General features: G+C 42.3%; 1 protein-coding gene across 4 annotated transcripts in view; it reads left to right on the forward strand.

The window, feature by feature from the left end:
- The window catches only part of ARHGEF26 (Rho guanine nucleotide exchange factor 26), a 134,716-nt gene that overhangs the window by 97,990 nt on the left and 15,914 nt on the right, over positions 1 to 20,812 (forward strand). For 3 of the 4 annotated variants that reach the window (XM_081532059.1, XM_081532069.1, XM_081532080.1), the window contains exon 12: positions 18,101 to 18,310. In XM_081532059.1, the coding sequence (XP_081388185.1) occupies positions 18,101 to 18,310 (210 nt within the window). Of the gene's footprint in view, positions 1 to 18,100; positions 18,315 to 20,812 lie in introns of all 4 variants that reach the window. The other variant, XR_014066229.1, reaches the window with a different exon arrangement.

The following is a 20,812-nucleotide window of genomic DNA, read 5'->3' on the forward strand; positions in this document are numbered from 1 at the left end:
ATGCTCCAGTACTCCCCTGTTTCGGGAAGAAAGTCAGTCTCACTACTGCCCAAAGGGAATCAATTCATGGAAACAGGCTTCTATGAAGATACAAAATTAATGTCCAAATTAGCATGAAATATTTATTTGAATTCTCCTTTTTCAGACTGAATTGAAACAGAGGTTGAGCTTTTCTTTCTGCTCCTTCAAATAAGACTGTATTATGAATTACTTCAGCCGCTTGGTTGTCAATGTGACGTGAAAATTTTGTGTGGTCTGCCCTGAAAAGCCATGTGTCTATGATGAATACATTAAGATGCTGATGATTATTTTTCATACTTAGGAAAATAGTGTTCCCATAACTTCAAGAAGAAATTATCTCTATTATCTGGGGCAGTTTAAAAAGTTCAAGTGGCTCAGTAAATTTTATTTTACAGATTGGAGAGGAATTGTCATTTTTGTATTTTTGTGTTTTGTTGTTGGTTTCCTATGAGATAGCATGTTTCTTTGGCTTTCTTCATGATGTTTTGTTTTTAGAGGAGGGTAATTATATATAAATCTTCAAATGCCAGAATTCTTGACTTTTAACATTTTCCATCTGTTGAAATATTTGCTCTGTCTCAATGGACCAAAAGCTTTAACTAAACTTTTGATTTTGATGATAAAAGATACATTGACAGTACCAAGCCAATTTTAAATGTAAATGTAGTTTTGATTATGGTGATGAAAACATTTAGGGTATTTAAACTAGTATGGCACAACGTTTATCCTTGAACTTGCCTAGAACCCAATAAATACAGATGTCTCAAAGTTAGAATTAACTTATGTGCTGTTCTACTTGGCAGTGTGCTTTGCCCTCCATGGGAGATTTTGCCATTTAATGTTGCACTGTGAGCTGTCCCACATTTATTTCCTTAGATATGTTTGAACTTCATTGACAATAAAAGAAAATCATACAGCTTCAGCAGAGAGGGCAACCCTGAGTGCCTAACTTGGCCTTTACCAAAACTGGGGTTTTCTTGCCCTTAACAATTAGCTCATCCTATTGCTAAGGTGCTCTTGACTCCAAGAATAGCACTGGAGGTTCAAGTTGTTTATGACCTGAATACGTGGTGAGGGAGACAAGCAGACCACAGAGGCTTGATAAACAGGCTTGGTTAAAAATGTACAGTATGCGCAGCCGTATTTACATTATACCTACAAGGAGGCAACTACAAATGCTTCGCATGCCAGAGGCGGCCACAGAGAAGATACAGCAGCTTTGAATGAGGCAGTATTTCAGGCTTGGCTACTAGGTCCAGATAAAAGATAACTGACTACCTGTGCCAGCACTGTGGGACTGATCCAGCCACCCACTGCTGAATATATAATTCCAGGGTTCAGTCAGAGAGCTCAGCTGCTGGATCTCCAGTGGTTTCTCAGCTTCAGGGAGGCTTCCCAGCTACTGCGAGGGACTGTTGGGGAGGACAGTTGCTGCTCCTCCTCCAGTCCAGCCTGGTAGAGGGTTTATGCTGGTGGGTGGGGTGTGTGGCCGCCTCGGCTCTGCAGTGTGGGTATGTGTATCACCGCTGGTGCTTTCAGAGCGCCGTCATTAGCTGCTTCTAGGACAGGAATTCTCACTCTTTTTTAGGATATCAAGAAAAAGAAAAGTTTCCAGTAACTCTGGGCTGCTTGTGGGTCACTGTATTAATAGTCTGTTGTATCACATTTCAGAAGAATATGTGAGCAGTTTGACTGCTGTGGTAAGAAAGCGTATTCTTGGTACCTCAAGCTTGGCCACAGGTTGTCGAGTGGTTCCAGAGCAGAGTTCTAGAAGCACAGTTGAGGCTGGACAGTTCTTTGTTGCAGGAGGGTGCCTATTCTGTGTAGGATGTTCTAGCAGCCTCCCTGGACTCTGCCTACTGCTTGCTAGTAGGACCTCCTTCCCACTTGTGACAACCAACAATGTCTCTAGATGTTGTCATATGTCTCCCAGTTGAGAATCACTGTGCTAGAATAATGGCAGACTGTCAACCAGCTGTGCCTTCAGAGGAATGAGTGTATACAGATCTGTCAGACCTGACACGGCAATAACAGTAATATGATAAAAGAGGAAGGGATTGCCATGTTGTGTTCATAGATTACTGAATAATCTATATAAATATATGTAATATCTAATTTGTGCCTTGTGATAGCATATTTATAATTAATTATCCATGACAGTGCACAGACTATACCCTCATGTGCAACCTTAAGGATTAAGTACTGTTGCCCTCAGTTTTGAAATATAAAAACTGAATTCAAGACCTAAGTATTTGGGCCAGACTCCCCAAACACTTAGTTTGCAATGGTCTTACCAGTCTCATTCATTGCCTTATAGCTACCTTAGGCCTTCCTTTCCAATTTCTTTTGAAGCTAAAACAAAGTCTTCCTCCCTGTAATAGTTTCCACAGCTGCTGTAGCAAAGTACCGTAAACTGGGTGGCTTAAAATAGGCATTTAGTCTCTGATGGTCCTGCAGGCAACATTCTGAAATCAGGAAGCTGGAAGGGCCACACACCTCCAAAGGATCCGGGAGCGAATCCTTCCTTGCGTCTGCTCCTGGTGGCTCCCTGGGCTCGTTTGCTTGTGGCTCCAATCTCTGCCTTCACTTTCAACTGGCTTTCTTCTCTCCTATGTGTCTGTGTGTCTTAAAATCTCCCTCTCCTTGTAAGAACACCAGTTACTGGGTTCCAGGCCCACTCTAATCCAGAATGGTCTCATCTTAACAGATTCCATCTGCAAAGACCCAATTTCCAAATCAGGTCACGTGCACAGAACCAGGAGTTTAGGTTTCAGCATATTTTTTGGGTCAGAGTTCAGTCTCTTGTACTGCTTGGCCCATCACCACTGCCTCACTTAAACATAGAATGAAGAAGTGTGCTGTAATGTCTTAGCCAATTCTAGAACACATGTTTGCTTGTTTTGTTAACATTGATGCCATTTTTCATGAGCTTCCCAGGTGGCGCTAATGGTAAAGAACCCACCTGCTAATGCAGGAGACATAAGAGACTCAGGTTCAATCCCTAGGTCAGGAAGATGTCTTGGAGAAGGGCACAGCAACCCACTCTGGTATTCTTGCCTGGATAATCCATGGACAGAGGTACCTGGGGGGGCTACAGTCAGTCCATGGGGTCGCAAAGAGTCAGACATGATTGAAGCGACTTAGCACGCACGCACGATGCCATTTTTCATTGACTTCTGAATGTCATCATGGTCATGTGACTTGAACAGCTCTTGGAGGTTTCACAGATTACCTTCATATCCAGATATTCTGTTTCAAACCGTTCCTTCTCCAGGGTCTATTCCCTCCTTAGTAAAAGGCCCCTCCATCCACCCAGTTGCTCCACAGTAAACCTGGAAGCCCTCCTTGCCCTTTTCCTCACTGTACTCCCCATCTGCCCAATCCCCAGTCTTCTCCCCATGATGGAACAGCTTTTGTCCTCACTCGTTGCCACGCCCTTGTACCACCACCTTGAACTCGCCCAGAGCTGGATTCATGCCACCATCCCTCCATTGTTTGCATTCCACAGCCACAGTGTGCTTTTTAAAAGACTCAGTCTGTGCTTTGCAAACAGCCCTTCGGTGATCTACCTTGCACTCAGCATAAATGCCTCACTGAATAAGGCTCCCCTTTATAGCTCCCCAAACCTGGCATATGCTTCTTTCTCTGCCTGAAATATTCCTCTCAATCCCATAACCCCATTCCACCCCAGAACTTTTCTAGGCAAAGTCCTTTTCATTCTTTAGGTCTTAGATTAATTGCCACATCCACTGGGAGCTCTTATCCATTCCTCTAGAGTGGGTTTATTTCCACTGCTCTGTGTTCCCATAGAGCCCTGCACTTTCTCTGTCATAATATTTGTGTTACTATGTGCTCATGTCTGTCGTGATGACCTTTGCATCCTCAGTGCTGAGCCTTTGCCTGTCTCATAATGACCGTTTAATAAATATCTGTCAAATGTGAACCAGTCGTGAAGATGGTTAAATATAAACAGAGTGACAGAATTACTCAGTGGGCGGCTTCCCCCCATTCCACACCCAAGCTAAAAGTTCTTTGAATTCTCTTTTATTTTTAAAAGATATGTGATTTTTGTGTTCTGTTCCATTATAGATTCACTTTTAATTAATCTGGGCAAAAACAAATCTGGAGCTTTATCATGTGACTTCTCACATCTTCTAGAATTTTACCTATAAATGACATATAACCTCAATCTGAAAAACACTTTGGATTGTATTTGCAAAATTGTGCTCTGCAGAGGAAGGGTTTGGTTTTTTTTTTTTTTTTGGCTTGCTTTTATTTTGTACTATTGTGTCAACTAATGTTTTGAGCTACCCATACAAAAGGGTTTAAGCAATAAAAATGTTCATTTATTACACATACAAACACACACGTAAGAAGTCACATGAGCTTGGGAAACCCTGCATACTCTTCCACTTTGGGAAATTTGTTATTAAATTATTTAGGAAGGCTCTTGGCTATATGTCACTGGATACCCAGATTGCAGTGGCTCAAGCAATTAAGACATTTACCTCTCTCACCAAACGTGAAGACCGAGAGTGGGCTCACCAGTAACCCAGCCCCTTCCCATTCTTTGGCTGCACAGTACTCTGTGCTCTGTTCACTTTTGCCCCATGTGCACATAGCGCCATTGCTGCAAGTCCAGGCATCATGATTTCACTCAAGGACATAGGAGGGGAGCAAGACATAGAGCCTGACCAAAAAGGGACTCTCTTCTCAAATGCCTTTTCTTTTCATCAGCAGAAGAGAACCTTTCCCAGACAAGTCTTCAGAAGGTTTCTTGTGTTTTACCCGTCTGTCTTGGGTCACAAGACTTGACCTTATAAAGGAGGCCGGAAAAGCCAGCATATAGCAGAGAGGAGGAATACGACAACCATGATTGTTTTAGTTTAGCCATGAAGCAGGGGAAGATGGCAGAGGATTAGAGAGTAGACAGTTACAGCCACAATTGGGAAGCTGTGTTTTCCACAGAAGCTCAATTGACAATGCAAAGTTTGGAAAACAGAAAGATTTGTTTTTGCTACTGTCTATGGCTTGCAGGATCTTAGTTCTCCGACCAGGGATTAAACTGTTGCCTCCTGCAGTGGAAGCACAGAGACCTAACCACTGGACAGCCAGGGAAGCCCCAAGAGCTCTTTAAAAGAACTAACGCATTGCCTTTAAGATAAATGGGGTTAGGGGTAGGTTCAAAAAAGGCAGAAATGATTGGAGAGGTAGAATCCACTTCCCTTTGGCTAGGGTTAGTCCTCCAGTGTGGTTCACATGAGTATTTTGCTTGTAGTGCCTTTTTGCTGCCCCCAGCCCCACTGTGCCCTTGAGCACATTTAGAGCTGCAGATAGATTGATCTTGTGTGGGTGTTGGGCACAATACCAAAAGATTGTAGAAATCTAGTCTAGTCTTGTTATCATACCAGTAAATGTAATCATGTTGTGATGTGTTTCTTTCAGTTTCTCCTGGATTCTGTCCCCACAAATGATCTATCCATGATGGTTTGGGGTATTCTCTATAGTTAGATGAGTAGTAATAGTGATAATGATGGTAAGAACCTTTATTATTGAGCATTATCATGTGCCATTCACTGTGCTCAGAATGTTTGTGAATCTGTCATTGAGTTATCACAGTAATCAAGTATTATTTCCATTTTAAAGATGAGGACACTGAGGCAGAAAGAGATTAAAGTCTCTTTTTCAAAGTCTCTTCGCAAAGCCACAGTTCTCATCTGAGTCTGACTCTGGAACCTCCTCTAACAATTTATGTTCATTAATTCTTAATTTCATTTTTCTAGGATATTTTTACCTTTCTACCATCCTGTAATGTTCTTAGGAAAAATAGCCTAGAAGCTGGCACCTTTTTTACTTGCTTTGATAAACACATTTTTCAAAGCAGGTTTTTATTTAAGTGAATATTTTTGTAGTTTTACTGGTTGTGGGAGGAAATTAGAAGGGGTCCCAAGGTGCACTTGTGAGGCTTCCTCTACCTTTAGCCAATCTAGCATCAGAACGTGGGGAAGAGCGTTTCCTTTTCACAACATTTCTCTCCCTCAGATATTTAAGACAGGAGCTTTCCACTTCCTGATCCCTAGTTCCATAAATATTGTGTATATTGAAATAACTTGAACTCCATGACACATTACAAATCTTCAAGTTTTAAAGAAAAAGATTTTCTGTAATAGAATTCTACCTGATCAGTATCAGGAGTTCAGAGATTTGTTAGAACTTGCCTTTTCCTAAGTAGTTTGAATGTCTAGTAGCTTAAAGCGGTGTGGGCTCCCTGGAAAGGGTCATGGCCTAGTTTGGCCCCGTTTCGAGTTTTTTTATTTTGACAGCTTTGCCGCTATAGAAAGCTGGGGCCACCTGACATTGTCCCTCTGCCTCTGCAGAATAAACTCCTTCCTCGGGAAATTAACTTTGAGTATCTTGGATAAAGAAAAGGCAATAAGGCTCTGACTCAAAGCACTTTTATTCCTGGAATATACAGCTTGGTTGTTTGTGACCACTTGGATTGGATTCTAATATCAAGATGGAGAGAAGGGGTGGAAGAGCTGTGAGAACCCTCTCTCGTCTTCCTCCTCTTCTCTTTCTCTTGCTGCCCCACACATCCGTGATCCTCTGACATGGTGGGAGCTAAGAGTATTTTTTTCCTCTGCCTCTGTAAGAAGAGCCATTGTTGCCATTCAGTGTCAAAAGTTGCACCGAGTGCACAATATAGATAACCTGGTATCAGACAGAACTGTGTTCAAAATCCTGGCCATGTGACCTTGGGCAAGTTGCCTTTGATCTCTCAGAGTCTCAGTGTTCTCATCTGTAAAATGAGGGAAGCAATGTCCTGGCCTTCCTGGAGTGTCTGTGAGACTTGAGATGGTGCTCACAGAGCGCTTAATGCAGTGAATGGTCCCTGCTGAGGGACTGATACCTGCTGGGATCATCATTATTCCTAGTCCTGGGTGTCTTTCTCTAAAGATTTGGCACAGATCAGATTATTGCCCTTTTATTTCTAGAACATTTTCTTATTTTAAAAATTGGTTTGAAACCTTAGAAAGAGTTAGTCGCTCAGTTGTGTCCCACTCTTTGTGACCCCATGGACTGTAACCCACCAGGCTCCTCTGTCCATGGTATTCTCCAGGCAAGAGTACTAGAGGGGGTAGCCATTCCCTTCTCCAGAGGATCATCCCGACCCAGGGATTGAACCGGTTCTCCTGCATTGCAGGCGGGTTCTTAACCGTCTGAGCCACCAGGGAAACCCTTGAAACCTTAAGCCACTGCTGTACAGCTGAAAGTTTGGTGCACTCCAAGGCCAAACCTGGATTGTTGTTGTTGTTCCGTCGCTAAGTTGTGTCCCACCCTTTCACAACCTCCTGGATCATAGCCCGCCAGGCTTCTGTCCATGGAATTTTCAAGGCAAGAATATTGGAGTGTGTTGCCATTTCCTTCTCCAAACCTGGATTATGGCCTCTGAAATATGGCCTTAGGAGTAAATGCATTTAACACCATGCCTCTCCCTTCCTATCAAGAACCCGTGTCAGATGGTAAGTGACTGAGGGATAATCACTGATCAACTTTTATTCTTTTGTACGGTGATCTGATTCATGTGTACATGTTTGTATTAGCAGTTGTCTAGTAACATCCCTCGTATTTGATTAGGAGACTGTGACTTTGTGGCTGATAGAAATTTGCAGTATGTTTTTCCCTTCATTTGGAGAGATCAGTGACGATAAACCTGGATTGGGGACTTTCTGATCCTATGTGAATCATTGGCTGTCTTTTTGGGTGACAGTAAATCGTAACAGATCCTTACCAACAAATGTGACCCTCATCTCCACTTTTTGTTACATTCTCAACAATGAAAGAGAAAATGTGTGACATTTGTGGGTTTTTTGGAAGTCTAGTCTTTTTTAAGATTTACTTTTTTATTTTTGACTGCGCTGTCTCTTCCTTGCTGTGCATGGGCTTTCTGTAGTTGTGGTGAGCGGGGACTACTCTTCATTGTGGTGTGAGGGCTTCTCATTGCGGCGGCTTCTCTTGTTGCGGAGCATGGGCTCTAGGGTGAGAGAGTTCAGTAGGTGTGTCATATGGACTCAGTAGTTGTGGCTTGTGGGCTCTAGAATGCTGGTTCAGTAGTTGTGGTGCACAGACTTAGTTGCATATGGAATCTTCCCGGACCAGGAATCGAATCCATGTCCCCTGCGTTGGCAGGTGGCTTCTTAACCACTGGACTTAAAGTCTTTATTCTTCTAAAGCTGGCTTTGCTATAAAGTGGACCTGAACAATGTACACCTTACATAATAGAAAAAAAAACCACTAAGAAAATGAATTTACAAACCACCGACTGAGATAAAATATTTTCAAGCCATACTTGATATGGGACTTTTACCCCGATTACATAAAGACTTCTTAAAACTCAAAAGTAAGACAACTCAATTTTTAAGTGGGCAGACATTTGAATAGACATTTCAGCCAAGAAGATATCCAAATGGCTTAGCATTTGAAAAGATGCTCAACATTACTAGTCAGTAAGGAAATGAAAGTTAAAACCAAAACTAGGTACCACTTCACAGCCACTAGGATGACTATAATAAAGACAAAGATGGTGTTGATAAGGATGTGGAGAAAATGGAGCCCTAATACACTGCTTATCGGAATGTACAATGATGCAACCACTTTGGAAAGTGGCCCAGTAGTTTCTTAAGAAGCTAAGCAATTTACCATATGACCCAGTAATTCCATTCAGTGTTTCATTCTAAGAGAAATAGAAACTGTTCATAAAGGCTTGTAGTAAATATTCATAACGTGTATGGCGTGTTTGTTAGTCTTCAGAATTATTTTGAGGCATTGAGCATATAAGGCTGTTTGAAATCAGTTTTGGGGCAAATTTCATGCCTTGTTTTGCCGGTTGGAGCCTCTGCCAAATAATAAATATTTTGACACAGGTATTTGGCTCTAATTATGCTTAGTCCACTTGCTCATTTGCAAAGCACCTATAATTATTAGGCTTTTAACAAGATGTCAGGTAGTATAAAGGCATGATGTTCTATAGGAAGATTTAAAATATTAGCTAATAACATTTGCTGTAAGCTAGGCATGATTGTAAGCGCTTTACATGCAAAAAGATAATAAATGTATTATTTCATTTAATCCTCCCAACAATCCTAAGAGGTGTTGTAATCCCCAGTTTACATAGGAGAGAACACAGAAAGGATCAGTAACTTGCTCAAAATCACAAAGTGCGTGAGTGATGAAATTGAGCCAGACACGCTCAGTCAAGTCTGTACTCTTATTTGTTATACTGTACTTCACAGCTTTAAAATTGTATATTATTCTAGTAAAAAAAATATTGTATAATTCTAATACCAAGATTTAAAATTAAAATCAACTTCAGTCACTGTGAAGAAAGTGTTTTAACCTCTTAACTTCAAAGTAGACTTCAGCATAATCCTATCTCCTCCCTCCTAGAAATGTTTAACTAGGGTGTTCTTGTTCCAGTTAAGCACAAAGTCACGTGTGGGAATTAGCAATCATGTTTTCAGAAGGGAAAGAGAAACAAGTTGAAATCTTCAGAGGAAGAATTCTTGTACGTGTCTTGAAGGGAAGTGGGAGGAATCTCTTTGATTTTATAAAACCCCAGGAACTTCTGTGAATCTATGTACAGGGAGCATGGCAGAGCCATCACAGATCCCTGAGGAAAGTAAGACGGTCTAGGAGAGAAACTTGGAGTATGGCCACTGGAAAAAAAAAAAAGGATGACTTAGAACTGTCATGGAAGGCATTAGGAGAGGAAGAGTTTCAGGTTGTCACAGGTGCTCAACCTCATTAGGTGCCTAGATGAGCAGTGGTGATATGCAGGTCACTGGGTTTGTTGGGGTGATGGGCCATCATGACTCTGGAGAGCAGTTTCATTGGTACATGGGCAGAAGGATCTGAGAAAATGCCAGGCAGCTGCTAGCTCGGTAGACATTTGTCTTTTCACCAGCGGATTCAAGTGAAGAGTTTTTCAGGACAAGGAAGCTGTGTGCATGTTTTAAACAAAGCCTGTGGAAAGGGAGGTGTTGAATAGGTAAAAATAAATCTTATTCTTAACGATAGATGGCAGAAAATCCTTGTGTTTTGTTTTGGATAATCCTTGCTTGCATTTTTCCTTTTAAATTTAATTCTTCTACAAAAGGAATGATTGGAAGTTCTCCTTCTAGTCTGTCAGATTTTGGCTCTGAAAGAAAGTTCCAGAACAATGCAAGGTGGCAGGTGAGACAACTGACAGTTAAGGCTGACTTGAGCAGGGCATGGGGAAAGCTGGTCTTTTAAAGTCTAACGCTTCTTCTTGCTTTCCCCATCTGTCTTTGCTTTTGTACTCCTGGTTCCATTTGGTCATCCAGCTTGTTTCTCGTTCCTGGTCATCCTTGTTATGTACCTAAGAGGTTTGCTCATAATTATGGGTTAAGGTGGAAATTCTTCCTATGGTATTCACATGTATAAAAGCTCATCTCTAATCACAAGGCTCTACAGCAAGACCCGTTCGATCACCACCTCTTCTTCATGATGTTTACGTACCTTGGGTCCAAGGAAGTACTCTAATTAATGGAGTGAGGTTGGGATCCAGCCTCTTAAAACTTTTCAGGTTTTTCTGCAGATGTCCCAATATTATTTGTTGACTGAACTATCAATATTCCACAGATTTGAAATGTCACTTATTATCATGTAGTAAATTCCTACATGTATTTAGGGTTAGTGCGGGAGACCCGGGTTCGATCCCTGGGTCGGGAAGATCCCCTGGAAAAGGAAATGGTAACCCACTCCAGTACTCTTGCCTGGAGAATCCCATGGACAGAGGAGCCTGATAGGCTACAGTCCATGGGGTCGCAAAGAGTCGGACGTGACTGAGCGACTTCACTTTCACTTTGTGAACCCACTCTTCTGTTTCACTACTCCCTCTGTCAACTAATATCTATTAGTCTCAGTCTTTGAATTACTGTAGCTTTAGAATATGTTTTTAATATATCATATGGCTACTCACTCATTTTTTCCACAATCTGAATGTTCTTACATGTTTATTTTCTGCATATTTTAGAATCAGCTTGACTATTCCCCCTCCTCTCTGCCCCTGTAAAACCGAGATTTTTCAAGGAAATTATGTTAAAATTATATATTAATTCAGGAAGAATTAATATCTCTTTAATATCAAACTTTTCTATCCATTCAGTCCTTCTTCTAAAGTATTTCAAGGCTGTCTTCATATAGAAGAAATTTCAGTTTAAAATTCTAAATATTTTGTGGGTTTTGTGTCTATTATAAATAAGATCTTCCATTATATTTTCTGAGTGTTATTCATTTATGGAAAAGCCTTTTTCTTTTTTTTTTAACCCAACCATTTTAGTGAATTCACTCTTACCTTGTAATATATTTCAGTCGATGATGTTATCTGCAAGTAATCAGTTGTTTGTAAGGCAAAAAATATTCCATTGCCCAAGAGTCCCTTCACCTGTACCCTCAAGCATCTACAGAAAACCTGGAATGCTGACAGTCTTCACATCTATGCGTTTATTATCTAGATTTTTTTTTTTTACCTTAAATTGCAAAATATTTCAAACATACAGAAAATTATCAAACACTAAATGGCAACCCACTCCAATATTCTTGCCTGGAGAATCCCATGGACAGAGGAACCTGGCAGGCTAGGCTACAGTCCGTGGGGTTGTGAGAGTCAAACATGACTTAGTGATGAAACCACCACCACCATCAACTTGCCTGTCATCCAGGTTTAACAGATACAAGTTTTTCATTTTTTTTTTTTTGGCTATATCAGTGCCAGGTCTCTTTAAAAGAAAAAAAAAAAAGTCCTGATATAATATTGCAGGTTTACCTAGAGCCTCTTCATCATCCCTTCTTTCTCCCCCTCCTTCCCAAAGTAAGTCCTGTGCTGAGCTGGGTGTCTGTCATCCTGCATTCACTAATGTGTGTATACACATGCAGCTTTGGTATTCTAAAATTTACTATTCTGAATATGTAAATTTTATTTTAAATATTCTAAATATTTATTCTAAATATGTAAAATTTGGTATTCTAAAAATGTATGTTGTATGCAACCGGCTTCCCCAGTGGCTCAGCGGTAAAGAACCCGCCTACAATGCAAGAGACACAGGAGACAGGGTTTTGATCCCTGGGTTGGGAAGATTCCCCCCTGGAGGAGGAAATGGCAACCCACTCCAGTATTCTTGCCTGGAGAATCCCTATGGACAGAGGAACCTGGTAGGCTACAGTCCACAGGGTCACAAAGAGTCAGACATGACTGAGCAACTTAGCATGCATGCATGTATGTGGGGTTCCCTAGTAACTCAGCTGGTAAAGAATCCACCTCCAATGCGGGAGACCTGGATTTGATCCCTGGGCTAGGAAGATCCCCTGGAGAACAAAAAGGCTACCCCCTCCAGTATTCTGGCCTGGAGAATTCCATGGACTGTATCGTCCATGGGGATGCAAAGAGTCGGACACAACCGAGCGACTTTCAATTCATGCATGTATGCAGTTGTAAATGTTGCCCTTATTTAAAAGTAGTAAATATATGCCCAGGTCTTCCTGGGTAATGGTAAAGACTCAGCAGGAGACCCAGGCTGTATCCCTGGGTAGGGAAGATCCCCTGGAGAAGGAAATGGAAACCCACTCCAGTGTTCTTGCCTGGGAAATCCCATGGACAGAAGAGTCTGGGAGGCTACAGTCCATGGGGTTGCAGAGAGTCAGGCACAACTGAGCGGCTAATACTTTTGCTTTATTTTTTCAAATATATGCCCATTATGAAAGCATTCCAACCTTTATAGAGATTGACAGGAGAGAAAGTTAAAAGTGGCTCCCTAATAGTCACTTTAAGAATCAACTATTCTCAGAAAAGGTGTATCATGGGCTGAAAAGATTTTAGTGCAGGCTGTTAGGTTGCAATACAGTAGAACCAAACAGTATCTGAGCCGCTTAACAAAAGAATGCCTTCCGAGGGAAGAATAATTGAGGTATTTATTTACCACCATATCCTGTTCTCTACTGATAGTTTTTTTTATCATGTTAAAAAAAGAAAAGGCATCCCAAAGGTTACTAGGACTGTAAGTATACTAGGACTGTAAGTTTCGACAGGGAGACCCATCATTGTTTATGCCACAGAGCCACAGGCTTATATCGATTTGATTGCTGTGCCTGATAGGAGGCTGTGCTTGCACAAAGCGGCTGCTCTTTGATGAGCAGCTGGTAAACTTGGAGTGCGGCTAAGACAATCAGAGGAAGTCTACATGTAAACTGCTCCATGCAAGGAAACGTGGTTTTTCCATTTGCCTTTTTCTGAGCAGTTTAACTTCCTAAATACATGATCCAGATTGTTTCAGAGGCTATGTAAACCATATGTTTGCTAAATGAAAGAAACAAACATGGGGAAGTCTGATTAGCATCAACTTCCCTTAGGGAAAGGGAATCTTTCCCAACCCAGCTGAGCTTGTTTTATACTTTACTGGACACGGGTGGGTCAGCAGAGGAGGGAATGGGGTTGTGAATGGCTGAATCTGACTGTGGATTCCCCCCTCTTCTGCTTATGCACGTATTTTTATTATTATTATTTATTTATTTTGGGCTGCCCTGGGTCTTCCTTGCTGCACACAGGCTTTCTCTAGTTGCAGCCAGCAGGGGCTAACTCTTTATTGCGGTGCACAGGTTTCTCATTGCAGTGGCTTCTCTTGTTGTGGAGCACAGGCTCTAGGTACATGGGCTTAGCTGCTCCAAGGCATGTGGAATCTTCCCGGACCAGAGATCAAACCTATGTCTCCTCCTTTGGCAGGCAGCTTCTTACTCCCTGTACCATCAGAGAAATCCTTAAGCACATATTTTAACAGTTATCCTTTTGTATTAGTGTGAGAGAGTTAGTAGGTGCTGGTTGTCATGAGGAGAATGAATTTCACTCAGTATTCAGCAGATCTGGAGAAGGGGAAATAGTAATTTGAACCTTTATGAGATTAACTGTGTGAGTGTGTATTTTGTGTGAGAGCGCACAAACATGCTAGCAAGAGTGAGTTCCTTTTCCTTGTTTATTCCATTGGGTTTGAATAGTAGCTGACAAGGATAAATAGTCAATTTACTTGACTACTGTTAAATCAAGTTGTTTTTTTTTTATATTAAGTGCGTTAAAGGAATGGTGAAGAAGTTGTGGACATTATTTATTACATAATGAAGACGTTTGCAGGTCAGATAAAATAATGATATTGGGTGACTGCTATTGAATTAGTTAAGAAAACAGCACACTTGTTTCCTGTGTCCTATTTTGGATACAAAGTTAAAACAGTGGGAAAGTTCAATGACCCAGATATGTGGACACCAGATATCTTGAGGTGAACTCGTATAGCTATAAATGAGATGGCCGCTCTTTACCATCGCAGCTGAACATTTGAGAGGACAACAGGCATAAACCGGGTCAAATGGTCATCCTAGGTCTTAACGGTATTGTAATTGTCATGGCTTAAGAGAACAATTAAAAAAAAAATTCTATTAATTTTTCTACTTCTTCTGTCTCTAATTACCTACCCCCAGAAGTCAGAGATTCAACACATCAGGGAAACACACTAGCTGATATTGTTTGCATTTAGGCAAACACAGGGGGTAATAACTCTGAAAATTAAGAGAGGAGAAAAAAAGATTTAAGTAGCTTATTCATGTCCGTTTGGATGAGTTTCCTATGAACTCTTGGTTTGGAATCCTGTTGGGGACCATCTAGTAAGTAAAGCCACTTTATGCTGAAGCCTTTTCGGAACTTGCATCATCTTGAATGATGCCTTCATAGCATGCAGATTTCTTTGCCTTTTATTTCTTTGGGAATACAGAGAATACCTATGCAATGTCATAGCATAGGGCACTGCCTAAATACTCCATGTGCACAGCGTTAGGGAGCTTGAAGTTCTCTGAAGCAGAATTATTTTTAACTGGAAATAATTTTAACTAAAAGATAATCTTTTTAAGCTTGTGAGTTGGACCAAGAGAGTAGCTGAGGGGTGCAGAGAGAGGACAGTACCAAAGAAGGCTTCATTTTTTTTTTTTTCTCTCTCTCATTTTTGCAGCTCCTGTTGAGGTTTTGCTTTTGTTTTTATTCTTTTTCCTTTTGGTCTTATCCTGAGTCCTGGATTTTATTAAATCTGTGTCTCAGATGTCTAGACAGTATTATAAGCCTTACCTGCTGTATGGTCAGGCCACTCAAGATGGCTGTTCTCTTACTCTCTGTACATGCCCTGTTGGCTCCCTCCCTCACCTGTACCCAACTCACAGGAATGCGCTTGCCCACTGCCCCAGCTGATGATTGTTCTAATCCTTTGGCCAGAACAGCTCCACATGCTAGTCTGATAAGGGAAACATCTGCCTTCATGATGATTGTTAACCAGAAGGGCTGTGAGGTACATTTTCCTGGAAACCAATGAGCCCACTTGATGTCACTTCCCCCTGTAAATGGTAGCTTCTTCTCCCCCGAGCACTGAAGACTGCTGCCCTGGTCTACTTGCCGCCTGCAGCACACTTGTTACTCTGGGACCCTTTTGTTTCAGATGTGAGATCCCCTCTCCCATAAACCATTGATGTCTCTGTCGTTGCTGGGTCTGTCTTGAGGCTGGGCAACTACGAGGCTTGTAGGGCTGCAGGGTGCAACCCCACACCTGCTTTGCCCAAAATTGATTGCTTTGGTTCTGGTACACAAGGTCTTTAAAAAATATAATATTGTTTGTTTGTAAAGTATATTACCCTGCTTCCTCCTTTTATAAAAATCATATGAACTTTGATAACCCTCATTTTGATATGAGAAATATTTTATATATTCTGAGCGCAGTTGTGCTGGTCTGTATGCGGTCTCAGTGAGTTTCGGAGATGATGTTGCCATTGAACTTCCAGTTAATACACATTATTACCCTAGCAACAAACAGGCTTGATCAAAAGGCAGTTTTTTGCTTCTATGGATGATACAACTGTATTTGCTGGTTTGGGGTGGGGAAAGGATCTATCCAACTAAATTTAAAAAGATCATAAAGTTTTTAAAGGAGAATTACAAGGGAATGGTTGACAGATGCCCACTACCAGATTAAAAAATTTCTCAGGAATCTTGAACAAAATGGCCTATTTTGAAATTTCCTAGCATAGCTGAGCACTAGGATTTTTCTTAGCTCTCATGAGTTCATACATTTCCATTTGTTATTAGGTAAGTTAATTGTTCAATATGGTTCTTAGAATGCATTAGAATGTATTGCATGGTCATCCATTTATTCACGAGTTATTTTTGAGCTCTGCCATGTTCAGCTGCGAGGACAGAGAATAGAGGGGAGCTGTATCTAACTAGAGTTGGGATTGCCAAGAAAATGTGTATGCAAGGAGTGATTATATAACTAGGTATCAGGAAATTCAAGTTGGATAATTGAATAAGGGTGAATGAGAGGACATGAAGGGTTCAAGGATGGAGGGAAAGGCGGTGGGATCAATGGGTTGTAGGAATGGTGGGTTAAAATTGTTGGGGTTGAGGATTGGAAGAGATGAGTCGAAGAGACTAGCAGGGCTGGTTAGGAAGTGGTTTTGACATTGGGATTGCAGAGAGGTTGCGGTTGGTGATAACAGGGTCGATCCTTGAAGGGGATATCAAGGAACTGAGAGGCCAGGATCATGGAAGACTTGCCACATGGAAATTCAAGAAAGGAGTGTTGGACAGCGCCAGAAAGCCAGCAGCTACACTCATGAATGAGGATGAGGCAGGATCCAGGGGCCTGGCGATGACTTTGATGATGAAATAAGAGATTTATGGCATGAGCACAAAACTGGGGGACACTCTGGGAGGAGGAAGAGATTGTTGTCTAGAATAATGAAACTCAAGCAGGTGGAAAGCCTTCTAGGGAGGTGGTGCTCTCTAGAAGGAGCCTAGTATCTGTTAAGGCAAGAAGGTAAAGAGAGAGAGAGTTCAGAGAAGAGGCTGAGGATTTAGAAGATTTAGCTGGATTTCCAGAGGACTCAGTGGAAGGGTTGAGCAACCAGCTGAGGGGTTTGGGGAGGTGAGGCCCAATTATGCACATGCTTAGGGCTGTGCAGCTGAGAGTGCATCCAGGGGAATGACGACCAACAGGGGGTCAGTCTAGGGCACAAGCAGGGATAGAGGGTGTGGTGGGATCAGTGGGTGCTTTCTGAAGCAGATGGTGAGGCTGTGCATGCTAGGAGGAAGGGTTGGGGGTCTTGCCAGAAGACAGACCTCTGAGGCTGTTCTTCCCTCCTGTGCCTGGTGATTTGGAGGCTGGTAGTGTGGCCTTGCCACCCAGAGTGTGAGTAGATCTCATCCTGCAGATGGAGGGGAGACTGGTAAATAGCTGTTCAAGCAGTACCATGATGTCTGTATGTTTTACTTTTTGCAGCAATGCCAGGAGAGTGTAAAAGGAAACCTGGAGGGTTTAATAATTGTTTTTAATATTGCTTTTAATTACTTTTAAATAATATTTATTTGGCTGCACCAGGTCTTGGTTACAGCACTTGGGATCTTTTGTTGTGACATGTGCAATCTAGTTCCCTGACCAGGGACTGAACCCGGGTCCCCTGCATTGAGAGCATGGACTCTTAGCCGCTGGACCACCAGGGAAGTCCCGATATTGCTTTGATACCTAAGATACAATTCAGTATACAACAGAAAAATAGTAATTAACAGGTTTTCATTTTGGAGGGTTATACTGACTCATAGGGCTTTCCAGGTGGCTCAGTGGTAAAGAACTCACCTGCCAATGCAGGAGACATAAGACATGTGGGTTCAACCCCTGGGTTGGGAAGATCTCCAGTATTCTTGCCTGGAGAATCCCATGGACAGAGGAGCCTGGCAGGCTCCGGTCCATGGGGTCACAAAGAGTTGGACACAGCTGAAGTGAATGAGCACAGAGCACACATACTGACTCATAATCAGTAGGAATAATTCAGCGTTCAATTCCTATTTAAAATAAGTCATTCTGTCCCTGTCCTCCTTCTCTTCCCCTCCACATCCCCCAAAGTGTGACTTGAAAATCGACAGTGTCACAGTCTCATCCACTGAATTCCTGATAATGTTCTTTTTCCCTTTTCTTTACAGTGAAGAAAGTTACAATGTCAATGATTATTCTTTAAGAGATCAGCTACTGGTGGAGTCTTGTGACAGTGAAGAGCTTAATTCTTCTCCAGGGAAGAACAGCTCCACAATGCTTTATTCAAGACAGAACTCTGCCAGTCACCTCTTTACGCTGACTGTCCTTAGTAACCACGCAAATGAGAAAGTGGAGATGCTGCTGGGAGCAGAGACGCAGTAAGTATGTGCAGGGCGAGGGTTTCAGCATAATCCTGATGGTCTAATTACCCTTGGTCCACAGACTCCCTAGAAACAGTAAAACGCTACCTACTATGTATTTTTATTGCCTGCCTGTTATGCACCAAGGATAGCATCTGGGTGTTTTGTACAGATACTCATCTTCTCACTCTGATCCTCTCAACATACTGAGACAGATAGATATTGTTATTTTCGTCCCCATGAGTCCTGATGGATGTGTTGTGCTTTAGGTAGCGTGCTTTTATATTTACAGAATGGTTTAAAAATCAGCTTAATTATTCATAAAAATATGACCCAGGAGCCCTAGGAATATGACTTACTGGTAGTTTGATTCTGTGTTTCCTTAGCTACTGAAATTGAAGTCATTTTGCAATCACCTACCTTCAGCCAGGCAGCAGAAAGCCCAGTGATTTGTCAAAAGAGACACTGGGTTTAGGGAAATATATTTATTGCAGGAAGGGGGACTCCTTGCAGGGCCTGAAAGTGGGCTCTTGTCTAGCAGTTGGAAATGAACTGCCCAAGGAGACACATGTGCTGACAAAGCAAGAGACTTTATAGGGAAGTGATGCCCAGGTGGAGAGAAGCAGGTAAGGGAACCCAGGAGGACTTCTCTGCCCAAGCCCGTGATCTTGGGTTTCATAGTAATGAGGGGTCATCTTGTTTGGCTCACACCTGGTCTGACTCAGGGTCTTCCCTGGTGGCATGCATATCTCTCAGCCATGATGGATTCTGGCATGATCGTTTCTGGGAGGTTGGCTCACATTATGGGGTAGCATCTCCTCCCTCCTTTTGGCCCCTCCCAAATTCTTCTGGTTAGTTTTTGGGGGCAGCACCCCATTCCTTATTGGGACCCTCCTGTTGTGAGACAACTCATGCAAGTGGTTATCGTCTTGCCTGGTCAAGGTGGATGGTTTTCTTCCACGGTTCCCAAACATTTTGATGAACCTTCTTTCCTGTCCAGAGTTGATGCAGAGGCAGAACAGTCATAACGTTTGTGCCTACAGTTTGAGCAGCAGTTAGTAGGCAGTCCATTCTCACATGGGATGAAGCTAGTAGTGGTAGCGTTATTTGCTCAGTCATGGCTGACTCTTTGTGACCCCATGGGCTGTAGCCTGCCAGCTACAGCTCTTCTGTCTATGGGATTCTCCAGGCAAGAATACTGGAGTAGGTTGCCATTCCCTTTTTCAGGGGATCTTCCCAACCCAGGGATCGAACCTGGATCTCCTGCATTGCAAGCAGATTCTTTACCATCTGAGCCACCAGGGAAGCCCATATGGGATGAAGCTAAGGGGGCTTAATTGTCAAGTCTACCCTTGCTGTTATTGAACCAAACTTGGGTCCGCTTGCCTGTGCACTGTAAAGCCAATCTACTGACACCGGGTTGTGATGAAGGGAAGTGCAGCCTTTATTGTAAGGGTGCCAACACAAGGAGGATGGGTGACTTGTGCTCTGAAAACCCCCAAACACCCAGATGGATTTCAGCAAAGCATTTTTAAAGGCCAAGTGAGGGAAGGGGTTACAGGGTATGTGGTCAGCTGGTGCACAGTTCTGATTGGTTGATTTCAGGTAACAGGGGGGTTTACCTTATCAGTCCTTAGGTACCAGTGGGTCTGGGGGTGCATGATCATCAAGTAAATTTCTTCCATTTTGGTGGTGGTTTTAGCATCTGTGACACAGCTCAGGAATGTGCATCAGATACTGTTATTTGGCTACCTCTGGAAGGAGCTGCAGCAGAGGACAGTGGGGGTGGGGGTTCTGTCCCAAGAAGGCCCTGTAGGATCCTATTTGGTTACATTGCGATTTTGTCCATTTAGAGAGAGTTGGCCAATTTGTTTGGAAACTGGAAGCCTCATCTTAAAATAATCATCATAGGCAGGTATTATGTTGGGTCAGAGGTTGAAGCCATGGAGGGAAAGAAGGTCCCTAATCCTTGGTTCTCTGGGGTTCCTATACCCTCTCCTACTTGGCTCTTACATGGTGTGATGAAAATGAATCAGGGTGAATAATAGCCCTAAGACTGTAACAAAATCTTAGTGAAAGTCAACCCAAAGAGACAATCTCCATCTTCTAAGAATATTTAACAGGGACCCTGGTTTGTTAAAGAGAGATACAAGAAAAGAAAAAGAAGGGGGAAAGCCATCCATGTGAAACAATGAATGATCATTTTCATGTTTTGGGCACTAGAAGTAACTTTTCAAAGGGTGAAGAAAACCAAGAGGAGCAGGGTATAGAAAGCTATTTGAGATTTTAAAAACAGCAGAAAGGGAGTATTCCAAATGCACTTCTCAAGCTAACAGAGGGAATGAGTAAGAAAAGGAACGCCATCCCCTGTGTTTGTTTATAAAACAAAGAAATGCCTCTTCCTTAGGCCCCAGAATTCTTCCAGGAAAGGGCTGGAAAGTCCTGTCGCATTCCAAGGATGCTCCTCTGTGGTTGCTCCTCTGGGGAGGGCACCTCTGGTGGGTGTGCTTACTGGGCTGT

Source organism: Giraffa tippelskirchi, chromosome 2, assembly GCF_054371585.1.
Source record: "Giraffa tippelskirchi isolate mGirTip1 chromosome 2, T2T-mGirTip1v1.2.pri, whole genome shotgun sequence".
Classification (NCBI taxonomy): domain Eukaryota; kingdom Metazoa; phylum Chordata; class Mammalia; order Artiodactyla; family Giraffidae; genus Giraffa; species Giraffa tippelskirchi.